General features: G+C 37.9%; 1 protein-coding gene across 3 annotated transcripts in view; it reads right to left on the bottom strand.

The window, feature by feature from the left end:
- The window catches only part of LOC140199609 (antizyme inhibitor 1-like), a 53,450-nt gene that overhangs the window by 20,205 nt on the left and 16,320 nt on the right, over positions 1-16,925 (bottom strand). For 2 of the 3 annotated variants that reach the window (XM_072261964.1, XM_072261985.1), the window contains exons 2-4: positions 15,175-15,315; positions 13,414-13,466; positions 10,949-11,153 (exon numbers count right to left, since the gene is read on the bottom strand). In XM_072261964.1, the coding sequence (XP_072118065.1) occupies positions 10,949-11,056 (108 nt within the window). In that variant the 5' untranslated portion in view covers positions 11,057-11,153; positions 13,414-13,466; positions 15,175-15,315. The remainder of the gene's footprint in view (positions 1-10,948; positions 11,154-13,413; positions 13,467-15,174; positions 15,316-16,925) is intronic. The other variant, XM_072261974.1, reaches the window with a different exon arrangement.

The following is a 16,925-nucleotide window of genomic DNA, read 5'->3' as shown; positions in this document are numbered from 1 at the left end:
TATGTTTGACGCTCTTTTGAAGCAGTTTGAAACCTTCAACTGCAGCACTGAGAGATTGAAGACCTCTGTGAACACTATTGTAAGCTTTTCTTGAATCCTAAAATATCTTCGTTCAATAAAAACTAGCACAAGTCAGAATATGTCAAGTTTAAATAAAAATACATTTAAGGACAGAAGCTAAGATTAACAAATAGCAAAAAATTATATAACCACATCTGGTGACCAATTTAATCCACCCCTCTGATCCTTCGGGGTATTTGTAGAGGCTTTAAGTCACAGTCCCTCTTACTTTTCCCTTACTGTCATCTATGTTATTTGTAGCCTTAGCTCTCAGGACTCCAACAAAATTAACATTTATCTGCAGGCTCTGATGTTCTTATGGTGACTGCAACATTTAAACAGTTAGCTCTGAACTCAAACTCCAGGTCAAGCAACCCAAATATTCTAACAAGGTTTCATTCATACTTATGTTTAAGTTACATTTAGAGCTTCTTTACGGTGCACAGTACATGGTTAAAACCACACAACTATTAATTTTATACCTAATTAAAACCGCCAAATTAACCCAGAATAAAGTGGAGCACATTACTCATGTTGTGTGTAATCCTTCCACCCAATTCACCAGCGTCTCCCATGCAAAACTATAAATAATATTAAGTCTGGCAATACTTTTCCAAAAATCTTCCGGGGTAGTCCATCTGGAATTGAGATGGTGACTTTTAAATTCAAAGTAGGACACCATATACAACCCAGAGATTCATTTTGTTGCAAGCATAATCAGTAAATCCAACAACCATAATATAGTACCATGAAAAAGTATTTAGACCCCACAACTATTTTCACATTTTACTGTCTCAGTTTCTAAATCTAAAATATATTGTGGGATTTTTGAGCTAATCTACAAAGCATTGTGCATCGTGTCAAATCAAAAGAAAAATTCCAAAACCCTTCAACAATTATTGAGGCTGAAAAACTATTCAATACTGTATATTACCTTACCAACTTGCCCAATTTGTTAATGTATTAAATTGGAAAGTCACTTGTTTTCAATGAATTCATAACAATAAATAAACCCTCTCTGTAAGGACCAACAGTATGGTAGATTTTCAACAGCCAAACCAAAATGAAGACAAAAGAGCACTCAAGGCAAGTCAGGGAAATGATAACAGAGAAGCACAAATCTGGGGAAGGACATAAGATCATCTTAAAGACACTGAACATACCTCAGAGCTTAGTGCAGGGTCCATTGTGAAAAAGTGGCAAAGATATGAAACCACCACACTGCCTAGGTCAGACCGCCCTTCTAAACTTGGTCGTTGGAGAAGAATGGTACTTACAAGAAAAGTCACTGTGATGCCAACAGTCACACTTAATGAGCTGTAGAAGTTAATGGCTGCAACTGGAGATGAAGTTCATGGCTCCACAATCTCCAGCTTAAAAGAAAATACATCCCTGCTTGTCAAAACTTTGCAAAGCATCAATTAGAAGATACCATAAAGAAGTGGAAGAAGGTCTTATGGTCGGATAAGATGAAAGTGGCTCAACACTAAGCGGTACGTGTGGCGTAAATCTAATACTGTACATCAGTCAGGTAACACCATCCTCACGGTAAAGTACGGTGGAGGTACCATCATGCTGTGACAATGCTTTTCAGCAGCAGTGACTGGAAATCTGGTCAGGATTGATGAGAAGATAAATGCTGTTAAATACAGAGAGATCCTGGATAAAAACCTGCTAGCCTCTGCCAGAAAGTTTAAACTGGAGGAACTTCGTCGTTTTGCAGGACAACTACCCAAAGCACACCATCAGATCACCCGTGGAGTGGCTTCAAATGAAAAAACTGTTGTCTTTGAGTGGCCTTGTCAGAGTCCTGACCTTAACCTGATCAAACGTCTCTGGCAAGATCTCAAGATTCCTGACCGCTGCTACTCCACAACCAGCACAGTTTGAGCAATTTTGCACTGAGAACTGGGCAAATCTTGCTCCAATATGTTGTACAAAGCTAACAGAGGCTTATCCAAAAAGACTACTGGCTGTAATAGTTGTGAGAGGTGGTTCTACTAAATATGAGCAAAGGGGGATGAATACTTAAGAAAGGCTGACACTTCAGTTTTTGAATTTGTATTTTTGGGCTCTACTGTGAAAAAAGGGAGCATGTGATTTACATATTAAAAATTCTCAGTTAAATTGATCTGAAACCCTGGTTGCAATATTCATTTATGTTGAATACTTTTACAAGGCACTGCAGAATGAATGAAAGATTGCACCCAACAGGGCAGACAACCAAAGTGCAAAATACAAAACAAAAAAAAGGTAATAATAAATAAACAAGCATTAAATATCAAAAACATGAGATGAAGAATCCTTAAAAGTGTGTCCCTAAGTTATGGGAACAGTTCAATAATGGGACAAGTGCAGTTGAGTGAAGTTATCCCCTCCGGTTCAAGAACCTGAGGCTCCTGTATCTTTTTCCTGATTGCATAAGTGAGAAGAGGGCGTGACCTGAGTGTCCGAATGCATGTAGTGACTTGGAAATTCTCTAGCCTGGAGGGTCATGGAAGCCAAGTAATTTAGTTCATCTGAAATAAGATTTCTGAGTATTAGAGGAATCAAAGGGAAGTGGATAGTGCAGGTAGAAATCAGGCAAGATTTGGCACAACAAGCTTTAAGGTCCAGATCACCTACTCCAATGTAAGTTGGAGAAAATAAGACAAATAGTGAATGTGTTTTGCCAAAGTTCAGTGAAGTAGATGTGTAATACCGACATTCACTGTTATCAGGAATGGTCCATTTAAAAGTTTGCTTTATTTTAGAAGTGATTTATTTTTAAGCTCTTTTGAGGAATGAATGTTGCACATATTCACAGCCATCCCACCTCTCCCGGAAGTTCCGGAAGTCTCCCGCATATTGATAGTGGCTCTCTGACACCTGGAAATTATATACAATGTCCCAGAAATCGATTTTTTTGAGAGGGAGAGGGAGAGCGAACATCCTGATTGGTCTCTCTTCATGCTAAGAGTGGTCCCCAACCACCGGGCCGTGAGGAAATGATATGATTTGGTGATATGAAACGATATGAGTCAGCTGCACCTTTCCTCATTCCCTGTCACGCACTGTTGAATTTGAACGCACACAAGGTCATTACGCACGCGTCATCCATCTCAGCGTGGGAAGATCAACTCTTTGAGCTTGCAAATGATGGTGGGCTGAAAAGCATGTTTGACATAACATCTCTGCCGGCATTCTGGATCAAAGTCAAGGATAAATATCCTGAGATAGCCACGGAAGCACTGAAAACGTTGCTTCCATTTCCAACATATCTCTGTGAAGCGGAGTTTTCTGCAATGAATGCAACGAAAACTAAATTGCGGAATAGACTGGACATAAGGAACCCCCTTCGAGTATCGCTGTCTCCTATCACCCCTCAATGGCACCGTCTTGTTGAAGGAAAACAAGCCCAGGGCTCCCACTGATTCAGCGATATTGGTGTGTTGCAATGATTTTATATGTTCATACGAGGAAAATATGCGCTGTGTGTTTAATATCCAAATGTTACTAAAATGTTATGATGCTGTTGACTTACAATTGATTTATCACTATATTCATGCGAGGAAAATATGCACTGTGTGTTTAATATTAAATTCGTTAGATAAACTCTTTTAGAAACGAAATTGAGTGTATTAGCTACTTATAACTGACTTATAGTTGACTTATCACCTATATTCCGGTCGTGATTAACACCCCCGCCCCCGGTCAGCAAGAATATTGTCAATATTAAACCAGTCCGCAGTGCAAAAAAGGTTGGAGACCCCTGCTAAGTAGACCTATCAGTTTTCTCTGTGGGCGGGCTTTACAGTTGACCTCAAAAATAATGACAACGTTGCTCGCTGCACTGTTTGCAACAGTGACTTCTCTATTGCCCATGGTGGGTTAAATTGTAAAAGACATGTTGAGGTGAGTTTAACAGGTGTCATTCATTCATTAGCGTAGCTAATGTTATTTAAACTAACTGGCTGGCTGCTATGGCTGCTAAGGAGCTATGCTATTGATGTGCTATGTAATGAGGCCAAACTCCCAGTAGACTTGCTTAAAATTGTAATAGAATAAACATGATAATATAAGTACATATTTTAATGTCACATTTTCTGCATATACCCAACTTGGTTTACAGATTAGACAAAATCACTAAACAAAGTATTACATACACCATTGGAGGTCGACCGGAGGGGGGGGGGGGATATGGGATTGCGAGGGGCGGGGGCGCTACCTCCCTGTAATGAGTTTTTGCAGGGTGGGATGTCTGTATTCATGAAGTAGTATCTAAATCCACACTGTCTAATGTTTGTGGCATGCAAACTTAACTATTGCTTAATTTAATATTTTACTTAAATTTATTTCATTTGTATTTTTTATAACTTAGTAAAGTATGAATGATGCTTATTAATACTTTGCCCTTTCTCATTCATGCTTTAAGGACTTGTACATTTTAATCATCCTATTCATTCATGGTTTTCAGTATCTATGGATCGAGTGCTGGCTCTCATTTCTTGTTTTCCTCTAAATGTACAAGTGACTCTGATTCACATTAAACCGCAAATGTTCTTTTTGTTTCCATTTAGTTAACGTCAACCTTAATTAATTTAAGTTTCTTTTAAGCAACAGACTCTATTCTTTATCAATAAACACATACCAAAATCAATCATTTGTGAAAGCTGTTAATTCACTGTGACTTTTGTAGGTATTCATTTGTGTCCTAAGGAAGACAGCAATGAATGATACTGAAAATTACCAGCTCTCAAACCAGAGAACCCAGAATGGTGAACAGGATATCCAGAATAGTCAAATAACCTGCAAACTCTAGCACAGAATTCCAAGAGACTAGTTCCACATATGTTAATCTTAACACTGAATAGCCTATCAGCTAATCATTTCTAATGACATTGTAGTCAGTGTATCATTAAAAAAAAAGTTACTAATTTGGCATTTTACAGCGCAAGTCAACATTCAATGTATCATATCTATCCCTTTCCAACAGCAATACTACTTTCATTGCCTTGGATTTTGTCTACCTTTAATGAGTGGTTCTGGATTTAATAGTCACTCTTCATCTCACTCCCAATATCCAGGTGCACCTGGCCACCCAACCCACTGCTGGACTCCCTCTCTCTGAGACTAAAGAGCCCAAGTTTAAACTAAGGAAAGCTGGCTAGAAAAAACATGACCCTATTCGGTTTTAGGGGTTAACAAAAATGTGAAAGGGAAAATCTATGCAACCAGTTCACATGTTTTATCTCAATTTCTAGTACTTGAATATACTTTTGATTTTTAAAAAATTTCAGTTTATCTTTATTTACTTGCACAGCTTTTCTTTTGCACATTGTTTGTCTGTCTTTGTGTATAGTTTTTCATAAATTCTTCTGCATTTCTTCGTTCTTTCTGAATGCCCACAAGAAAATGAATCTCAGGGTAGTACATAGTGACATACCAACTTTGATAACAAACTTACTTTGAACTTTAACTCGAGTGCCACTGTTACCGAATAAATAGTTTAAATATTGAAGCAGCTAACAGACCAAAGTGAGAGGTATTTTTGAAGGACAGTGCTTTAGTACAGAGGGTTTGTTCAGCAGGCTCTCTGCGTCTATAGCATGCCGGTTTAAGTGGGAGGCCAGCAGATGTGCCAAGTTTATGCAACTGGCTGAAACACAATGATTCATTTTCCTAAATTCTTGTCCTCTGTCACATATCTATCCATTGATGGAAATAACTCCGTAGGAAATAGAGAACCTTGAACCTTAAAAAGTTCCCTTTAAAGCACAGCAATTATAACACCCCATTATTTTCTCTATATGAGCTTCATCAGTATCCATAAACTGGCATCTCCTTTTGAATCTTAATGGTGATTTGCTGCTATTGACGGTGTTTTTCTCTGTGGGGGAGGGGGTGAGGAATTCTGGGATCTGCGAGTTTTCCATTCATGTGTACTTCATGGCTATCAAGTGAAGACAAATATCAGTTGTATTGTAAGTGTATACTTTGATAATAAAATGAATTTTTGAAAAAACTATTTGCCCATTAAGATAATCAAAAAGATTCTCAGTTTCTCATACAACATACTCATGAAAGGCTATACTGGCCATGGAGGGTGTGCAATGCAGATTTACCAGAATATTTATATTTCAAAGGTTAAAGTACCAAGAAATATGGTATAAACAATGGCTGAAGCTTTGAAATTTAGGGGGTTAAGGAATGATAAACCCTGTTCTTAAGCTTTTGAGGGGAACCAACAAGGTCAGAGGGGAACCAACAAGGTCAGAGAGGAACACAGCATAGAACTAAGGCTTTGATTCACTCAGTTTGTGCCAATCAGCAAGCACCCATTCACATTAACCCAACACTAGTCTAGATTATTTCCTATATGGGTAGCAAATTCAAAAATCAAGAGGTGCAAAGTGACTTGGGAATCCCAGTGTAGGATCCCCTATATGTTAACTTGCAGGTTAAGCCAGTAGTAAGGAAGGTAAGTGCAATGTGATCATTTATTTTGAGAGGACTAGAAGATAAAAGCATGGATGTAATGCTGAGGCTTTATAAGGCCATATTTGGAGTTCTGAGAGCAGTTTTTAGGCCCCTTATATAAGAAATAATAGGCTGCGTTAGAGAAAGTCTAAAAGAGGTTTATGAGAATGGCCTGGGCATGACAGGGTTAAGATATCAGGAGCGTTTAATGGCTCTGGGCCTGTACTATTGGGGATTAAAAGAATTGGGGGGGGGGGGAGAGAAGAATCTTATTGAAACCTAACGAATATTGAAAGGCCTACATAGAGTGGATATTGAGAGAACGTTTCTTATGGTCTAGTTCTTGCCTAGATTCTATTACTAATCCTCATACTGGAACCAATCCATGTATCTCCCAATCAATCCTTCCAATCCATGCATCTTTGAAAAGTTGTAGGAAACCAACAAATGGAGAAAACAGCCTCAGGAAGAGCATGCAAACTGCAGACAGCACCCAAGGTCAGATGAAGCCAGGTGACTGGAGCTGTGAAGCAGCAACTCTACCAGCCATGCCACTGTGTTAAAATTAAAACCAATAAACAATTACCTCTTTTTTTTTGTTGTGGGGGAGGAAGAATGGCATGAAATGTGCCTTATGACTCCATGATTCAGATTTGATCCCAAGCTTGGTTGCTGTCAATGTGGAGTTTGCACATTGATTGTGGGGGTTTCCACCATGTGTTGCAATTTCCTCCCACACCACAAAGGCCTAGGTTAACTGGCTACTGTAAGTTACCTGTTAGTGTAAATAAGCAGCAAATTAATCAAGTAAGCATTTATAGGCAAGAGAGATTAAATATATTGCAGGGATGTAGAGAAATAAGCATTATTGGAGTTCACTATTGAGCTGAGATGAACCCAATGGATTAAATAGCCTTTTTATGTGGAAAAGTTGCCATGGTCTGCTAACCTCTCCCATTTCTTGTCGAGGTCATTCAAACTCCTGCACTAAATCTGACAAATGTCGGTATAATGTTGTCTGCAGCTCCTGCCAACCTGCATCCCTGATCTCATTGACCCTCAACATCCTGGAGATGACCTTCAAGATATGTGGAAATAAAACCTCATGTGACATGTAGCTATAGTCTCATCGCACAAATGCCAATGGTAAACAAAACTGTTGCTTAACATTTGTTTTCTGCAAAAGCCTATATTTTTTTTTTTTTTAAAAAAGTCTTTGAGTTTCTCGAGTATTAGTATATAGCTTGAAAGCCCCAACATAAAGTTCACAATGGAAAGCTTGAAGTAGTTGAATGCCACATATGACTTAGATGACATTGATCCACAAAATCCAAGGTTACCTTCTAAGTTCAAGGAAAAACACAGAGAATAAGCTTTTTGCTGCATTTTCAGTACTCCAGTTAAACAATTACTCACACTTACAAAACTAAATATGGCTAGTTCATTTTTTTAAAAACATATTACAAATTTAAAGCTGAAGGAAATGTGTCTAAGTAATTTGTATTAACTGGCTAGCATTTGATATTGTTTGTAAAGTCTGAAACTCAAATCACCAAAGACGCAGTCAAACAGAAACAGGTTATTAATTTCAAACTTGTAGTACAATTCAACAAGATCTTGGGCAATTTATAACCTAACTCTATCCGCCTGTTCATTAATCCAGCAATTAAAATCAGATTTAAAATTAAATTGGTATATACAACTTCAAGAGATTATCCCATATTTCCATTACTGTTCATGTGAACAAATGTCTTCTGACTACTCTGCTCAATAGCTTAAATTTGGTTTTAACTTTGGCTTCCCATAAATGGACAATTCTTTCTATCTTACCTAACAATTGCTTCAAAATCTCAAGAACCTTAGTCAAATGATTACACAGATCATAATAATCCAAAAGATACAAGTTTCATTTTTACAAACAGTTGTCAGTTGAACTCATCGGTACGATATTCTGATTAGCCTGCATTACTTGTCAAGGCCAATTTAGTTTCAGAAGTGTAGTGCGAGATCTGTGCACAGAATTTCATGTTCAAAGTAAGATTATCGAATAGATATACTACCGAGATCCATTTTGCTGCAGGCATTCACAGTAGAAGAAATACAATAGAATCAATTAAAAACTACACACACTTTTCATTCAGCCAACACCAGTGGTGCTGTCAGCAAACTGAAATATTGCATTGGAACTATTAAATATGACAATATGGCATGTAACATCCAACCAGAGCTTTGTGGTTACAACAAAACTAACAACTTTCCAGTCATAAGATGAATGTTCCATTAGCCTTGTGATTTTGCAAAATGTACCTATTTACCACATCATGATCTGTTGTAGCTTTTCATCATAAAATGCACAGGTCTATTTTGACACAAAAATGAGTTAACTTGCTGTGAAATCCATCACCCACAGATCACTCCAATCTCTCCATGTTTTCATGCTGCCTCTATTGCTACTTGTTACATTCGCTTTGTCTGTGCTATCGCTAGATTTGGATACAAGGTGCTTCAGGACTGCGCTAGGCAAGTAAATAAAAACACAACTGATAGCCAAAGCTCAGATCTCACCGATCACTTATCACTATAAGCCAGAGTCACCCAGATAGGACCTTGTTATTCAGCTTCAGAATGATTTGGCCAGTAATATTTTCTTTCTGAACATGGACATGGTAAATTGTAAAGGCAGTGAACAATGTTCAACAAAATCAGGCCGATGAAACCACATTCATAACATTCCAATCCCAATTAAAAGGGGATTAGATGATTATGCTGAATACATGTCCAATTTTGTCACCTACATCCTTTTCACTGATATACTTATGTTTACCTTCTTATTCAATTCCTTTTAATATACTTCCCTTTACTATGAAGATTGACATTGAGAAATCAAGAGGCCTGCTATTTCAATTTTTTGATTTTCACTATTACTGTGTCATTCATACCACTCTCGATACCCTTGACATCCGTAGCAAATTTCTTCTTGTGCTTAGTTTTTGCATTTCTTGAAAATATGGCCTTGTATAGCCGTCCTGGATTTACACTATTCTTTGTGTTTTTAAATGGTGCATCATCTCTGTTGACATTAAATAGATCTTTTACCTTTAGAAGTTATAGTCTGGTTCCATACCAAGATTTTAAAAAATCTCCCATTGTTCATCTGCATTCTTATCTCACAACAACACTAACTGGCTTGCTATCATCAATGGCTGTCACCTGGCAAATGAAACATCAAAACCTAGAAACTTAAATTTCCCCTTTTCAAGCTGAAACAAATTTAATCATGCCACACACGTGAGCATTGTTTCAAGCCACCTTGATCATAGTTTGCTACACGTTATAAGTATTCACCTGAAATCATTGATCGTACTTTTATCATACGGCTTGAATGTTGTAGGTGCCACCCCATGAGAGATAATATAAAATTTACAATCTGTAACAGTCAAATGATCTGCCCAGCTTAAAACATTAAGCCATTATGCCTTTCAGACTACTTCATTTAATCTTGGTAATATACTGTATCTTTCTATTCAATTCTCATTTATGTACTTACCTAATTTCCCTTAAATGTACCCTTGCTCTTCACTTTAAATTCCACACTTAAAATACACTCCTATAGAAAGGCTGATCAGTTCTAATTTTAACTATACTACCTTCGTCAATAAATACATTCAAACCGGAAGTTTGGAAGCTGTCTATACTCAGTCACTCACAGATTAGATTCAGAATTATTACATGTACATCGAAACATACAGTGAAATGTATCACTTGCATTTACAATCGACACACCCAAGGACATACTGGGGGACAGCTCAGAGCTACTATATACTCTCTACATAATACAACACAGCACTGCATAACATTGGCAGTACATCGAAAAAAATTACTTTTGCATTACACTCACAACGGACTTACACAAATGTGGAAATTACAGAGACAAGACAAACTTTCCGCTACATACAAAAAAAAATGTTCGCAATCTTACCTACATTGTGCTTGATAATTATATAGAACCTTTAAAGATGCAAACATTACATCCGTTAGAGTAAAAGCGCTCTTTAGGAATAATGTGGTAAAGACTCTCCACTGACATAGATATGTGTGTGATACAACGGAGCAAGGAACAGGTTTTTCAAACCAGTAAATTGATTTGCATCATCACACCTCAGTTATTAGAGGCTACAGGCTTACACTAATGGGGAAATTACAGAGATGAGGCAAGCTTTTCTGTATAGTTAAAAAGACTGATCAAAAATACACTTGTGAAGAGGTAGTGGGAACATAGATATTATTGTATAAGGGGATTGAATAGATATTCAAAGAGCAACCTTTGCGGCAATATGAAGCAAGGAGCAGGACTGTGAGACCACAGGCTAGCTCTACTCTTCTGCACATTACTAATCCATATATATTAACTGCATTACAATATTCTTACCTCAAGCATGTGATCACGAATATGGTTGTCAATCACATCATTAAGTGTGGTTTTTTCTTCCAGAAGGTCAAAGGGGTAGCTTTCTTCAAGTTCAACAAATCCTTTCATTTTGGGGTGATCCACAAAGCCAACACTGCTAAACCAAACACCAAGTGAAGGTCCTCACCGAGCCTTCAATATCGGGGTTTTTAAAATATGCAACAAACTGTAAAAGTAAACCAAATCTTAGATTACTAAGGATTTTACGCCTTCTCTTAAACAAATGGAAACTGAATCAAGACATATCTAAATATGTAAAAGGTATCAGCTATCCAGCACATTTCACACTTATTTCCTGTAACATTTGCCCCATTATACGTCAATTGTTCAAAATATGTTTACTATTTAAACATGAGCAGCAACAATATGGGCTATTTCCACCTGTATATTTGTTTAGATTCAAAAAGATATACAGAGTTTATTGAATGTTATTCAATGGTATTATTTTCTATGCAATGAATATTCATGTTTACACCATGTGCCAGGGTAAAGAATGTGGACAAAACAATACAGTGTCTCAATCAGCATATTTGCAAATATCAAGAGATGAATTCATCAAAAATGTTATTGACAGAAGCACACATTTTCCTTACTACTTGTAAAAGCAACTGAAAGTGCAGGCAATATTTTTTTTAATGTGACTTTTCGGAGACAGCAAGCAATATTTTTCATACAGACTAACATTTCAGGTTTGACTGCAGATGGTAAAAATATATTGATGACAAACTTTGGCAGATGTAAATTGTGATTTTGTTAATTAAAAAGCTTACATTTGTCTATTATGTTTCCCTGGGGAGTTCAACAAATTATTAAGTGCCTTCGGTGATTCACTGAGTGGTTTCTATTTTTAAGGTTCAGCTTTAAAAATATTATAGTTGAAAAACAAAATGAAAACACTTTAGACTGGAAATCTGTAATAAAAACAGAAAAAGGCTGGGAATGTACCAGTCAAGCAACATTAGTGGAAAAGGAGAGCTAATGTTGCACAAATTGAATATGTTAATTTTGCCACACAATTCAAACAACATCACAATGTCCCCATCTTTTTGGTCTTGCTATTTATTTCTCGCCAACTTTGCCCATTTCAAATATTCTATTTGCAGAACAATGACCTACTCTGCATTTATTGATAGGTGGGGAGAGAACAGAAATCAGAATCATGGACAATGTCTGTCACAGCAAGTGGCCATTTATTCCACTCTGTCTTAGCTGATAAACAACCACATCCCACCTTCTATAAGCTAAAAGAAGAAAGCATCCTACATGCCATATATTGGCCAGTCCTGCTACCTTATGACAGGACAATTAGATTGGGACTGAAGATTCATCCATTCCTTTATACTACTCAGTATTCACCCATTTATTGTAATCCATGTACCTTGTTGAACTTCAGCTATTGTATTAGACACGAGTAAAACACAAAAAATGCTGAAGAACTTAGTAAATCAGTCAGCATTTATGGAGGGAAATAAACAGTCGATGTTCTGGGTTGAGACCCTTCATCAGGACTCATCAAGTCCTGAAGAAATGTCTCAGCCCGAAACGTTGACTGTTTATTCCCCTCCATAGATGCTGCCTGACCTGCTGAGTTTCTCCAGCATTGTGTTACTCAGATTTCCAGTATCTGCATAATCTCTTGCATTTAACAAATGTATTACCCCATAATTCCTGGAATTTTCAGTCTTAAATTCCTAATGACATTTTTCTGTCCAACTATCCATTTAGTATCTTCTCTTCCTGAAATCCATAGCTTTCCTTAATGTTAGTTTTATCATGTCATCTGTACATTTAACTCTAATTCATTCTTAGGTATTACAAAAACCTAGTGCTCAGTACCGAGCCCCGTGAAACCCCACAGATCAGTATTGCAATCACAAACACCCAGCAACCTTTGCTTCCTGCCACTGAACTTTATTTGGATTTAATTTGCCATTATCCCTTGGATCCAATGGACTTTTACTTTTCTGACTAGCCTATTATGTGGGGCCTTGCCAAAGGTTTTGCTAAAGTCCCTATAGTCTAAATCAAAAGCATTGCATTCCTCAAAACAGAAAGCACCTGAAACACACAGCATCTCACACATCAGCAACAGTGTGCAGAGATAACATCTGAGGTGGAAGAACTGCTCTCATTGATCCTCCCTAAAATCTTCACACAAGAGCTGCTGTAGTGTTCTATGTTCTGTCTTTCTAAGAAATCAGTAATGATTGTCTTTGAATGACTTGTGCATTTCTTATTGAAGGTTTACTCTATCCTATAATTTTTCCTTTCTTGTGTCTTTAAGCAACAGAATAGTTAGCAGTTGTCCTTTTTTCTGGCACCATAGTAGACAAGGATTGGAAGATTGCAGTTAAGAGGCTCCACAAATTTCACCCCAGCAGTTTCCAAAAGTCCCTTAAACCCTTCTCTTAATTTATTGAACCTACCCTATATGTCACACATGCTTCCTCGACTTCAAGACTGGCATCATCCCCCACTTCTGTGAAGATAATCAAAATATTAGCAACCTCAGCCACACCATTGATCTCCACACACTATTTATGGTCATGAACATGCCCTGTTTTCATAGTCACCTCACTCTTTAGAATTAATTTTGAATTATCTGTTTTTACTTGATATTATTTCTCATACTTTCCTCCTTCCCCCATTAATTTCACTCCTAGGTTTTTGCACTTCTAGGTTTTCTATTGGTTTCTTGGCTTTCAGTGACCAACACAAGATTTTTTTTGCCTTCACTCACTCTCTGTGCACTTTACCATCTGAAAGGAGTCCAGAGCAGGGGACAGGAGGTATTCTTGATTCGACAGTCTCACCTCTACTTCTTTGTGGGAATGTGCTTACACTGCTAGGGGGAAAAATACTAACTACAACATACAAGATATGTTATATCTACTGGTTCAACTGTGCAAAAGGTTCAACTCATCAAATTCCACAATCCTGTTCACTTCAAATTTTAAGGCACTTTATCACCAAAAATATAGATTATTTAGAATATGGACCTGTCCTGATGAAGCATCTCAGTCCAAAACATCGATTGTTTTCCCCTTCCATAGATGCTGCCTGACTTGCTGAGTTCATCCAGCGTTGTGATGTGCTCTGAATTTCTAGGATCTGCAGAATTTCTTTTGTTATATACTTCATTTAGCCTAGTTTTTTTTCCCAAATTTATCCATAGCCTTGCTAAGTGCCATTACCGGAATCTCTGTGGCTCCCGCGTTGTCCATTCATACTTCAAAACCATGACTAACCAGTTTCCCCCCATTTGCCAAACCACTTATGAATGCTCCACCCTGCTTCTTCCATAAGGACTGAATGTGCTGGTTCTAAAAGTTCCAACATTATCTTGCACTCCCACATTTATCCCCTAATGTCAAATACAGGGTCTACTGCACACTTCTCATCTTAATACAACAATGTCAGACATTTCCTTCTATTGTGATGTGCAGAATGAGAATTTGATATTTTGTGTATTGTAAAAAAAAGTTTAAAAGTTCTCACTCTTGCTGCTGAGTGTGGCTGTGCACTAATGGAATGTGACAGGATGTAAATTTACACTTTTAAGTACATATGCACTCTTGCTTGTTCAGTTTTTGTTTTGAACTGATAAGTTGTTAAAACAAGACAAGGACAATGCAACATCTAGACCACAACTGTTTACTTTCAAAAACTGTCTTCATAGTAACTTAGTTCTCTATTAATGTGGCAATTTTGAGTACCAACCTAGCCTTGACTGAAATTCAAATTTGACTTATGTTACAAAGAATATTCCCCACCTAAAACATTACCTTGTCACAGCACACTATCTCTCGCAGGCACCATCACTGAGCAACTTACTGAGGATTTGACTCTTGCTTCAAAGATCAATTGGAAATGATTTGGCAATAACAAGAAACTCACTACACAAACTGAATTATGAAATACAAGGCTAACTTAATTCAACAAAACCTTATTTGCTTTTAATTTGACAGAGTGTTCTACAGAATACAATATTAGGACTGTTATCAGCAGACAGAGTATTAACTTATTACAACATTGCCACTTGCATGGCAGATTTGCAGTTCACAAAGTTCCACAACAACTCCTGACGTTATTTACTTCTGATTTATTAAGCAAGACAACCTTTTCTAGTCAATCAATACCGTCAATGCAAAAATAAGTCATTTTTATTCAACTCTAACAAGACTTACATGGACAAGTTGGGAGATGGAATACCACCACTATCAGCTGGGGTCCCAAGGAGGCTCGGCGTTAAAGTCAAACTGTTCTCTGTAGAGTGCTACTCCCAGACCTTCTGGATAACTGTTATACACCCGATCAGAAATTCTGCCCTGTAACAAGCAATTATATAATATTAACACAGGCAGATAAGCATAATGAAATTGGTTCAAAACACCTTCTGATTATTCAAATTAGTAGCCCAATTACAGACTCTAGAAATATATCAATAATATCAAAAGAGTGCAGAGAAAATTTACAAGGAAGTTGCCAGGACTTGAGTTATAGGGAAAGGTCTATAATTGGAAAATACATGCAAAATTACTTGTAGTAACCATACCTCCACAATATTGGAATGAATGACATCAAAAGCATACAAGACTATTGAGAGAAAACAATTACTATGTTCTGCTATCTGTAAAAAACAAGGTATGTACATGGAACTTCTGAATTTAATACTACAAGAGCTTATTCTTATGTAAGGGTCATGCATTTGTAACCCAAGCACAGCCTGAACACTGATGATCTGGATGAATTAAGACACTTACAAACTTGCAGGTTCAATGGCTGGTACCTCAGGACAGAAGTATCCTGGTACCACACCCCTCATACAACAATCCTCATCCACTCTGTCAAACTTCGCTGCAATATCATGACTCATTCTTCTAGATCAGAGATTCACAACTTGTGGTCCATGGACCCTTCAGCAGTTAATGGCAGTGGGTGGGCGGGGGGGGGGGGGGTGTCCAAGGCATAAAAAAAAGTTGGGAACCCAAGACTGGTGTACAGGTCAGTCTGCTTCATCTCTCTTCCTACAGCAGTATTGCCATCCCAGGAATCAATATTTCATATTACTACCAAAGTGGATGACCTCCTAGTTTACAACTTGTACATCACTGCCATATTCTTATCCAGTTATTTGCGTCAGTACGGTTGGATACATTACATTTGATTTGCCCATTGAAATCACTGATATAAACTGCAAACAGCTGTTGTCCCAGCAATGCCCATTGCGGTACACTCTGCTCACACATGACTGCTTGGCCAAACATCTGAGCAATCACATCAAGATCACCATTGACACAACAGTGGTAGGATCATCACCAACAATGATAAGATGGCCAAAGGTGAAGGAGTGGAAGAACTTGAGGGCTGGCACCAGGCAAATGACCTCTTCTTTTAATGTCAACAAGACAAAGGAGATGGTTATTGACTTCAGGATAAGTCGCACCACTCACACTGGTGGTATAGCAGTGGAAACTGCAAGCAGTTTCAAACTTCTGGGAATGCATCACACAACCTAGCATTGTCCCAGAACACATCCTACAGTCAAGATAGTTCACCAACATCTCTTCTTTTTGAGGAGGCTGAGGAGAGCTGGACTTTGCACATCAATACTCTCGTCATTCTACAGATGTGCAGCACAGTATCCTGACAAGCTGCAACACTGTTTGATACTGAAACTGCACTGCAGCGGACAGGAAGGCTCTGCAGTGGGGTGTCAAGATTGCCCAGTGCATCATTAGCACCAGTATCCCAGCCATCAAGGACATATATACAGAAAGGTGCCAGGAAAGGGCCAGTAACATCATGAAGGATCCCACCCACCTGGCTCATGGACTTTGTCCAACTCCATCTAGGAGGAGGCTATGTAGCATCCATGCCAGGACCACCAGACTTAAAAACAGTTATTTCCCCAAAGCAGTAGGACTGATCAATATCC

Source organism: Mobula birostris, chromosome 1, assembly GCF_030028105.1.
Source record: "Mobula birostris isolate sMobBir1 chromosome 1, sMobBir1.hap1, whole genome shotgun sequence".
In the NCBI taxonomy this organism is placed as follows: Eukaryota; Metazoa; Chordata; class Chondrichthyes; order Myliobatiformes; family Myliobatidae; genus Mobula; species Mobula birostris.
Note: the sequence above shows the minus strand (reverse complement) of the source record. Positions and strands in the feature narration are given on the sequence as shown.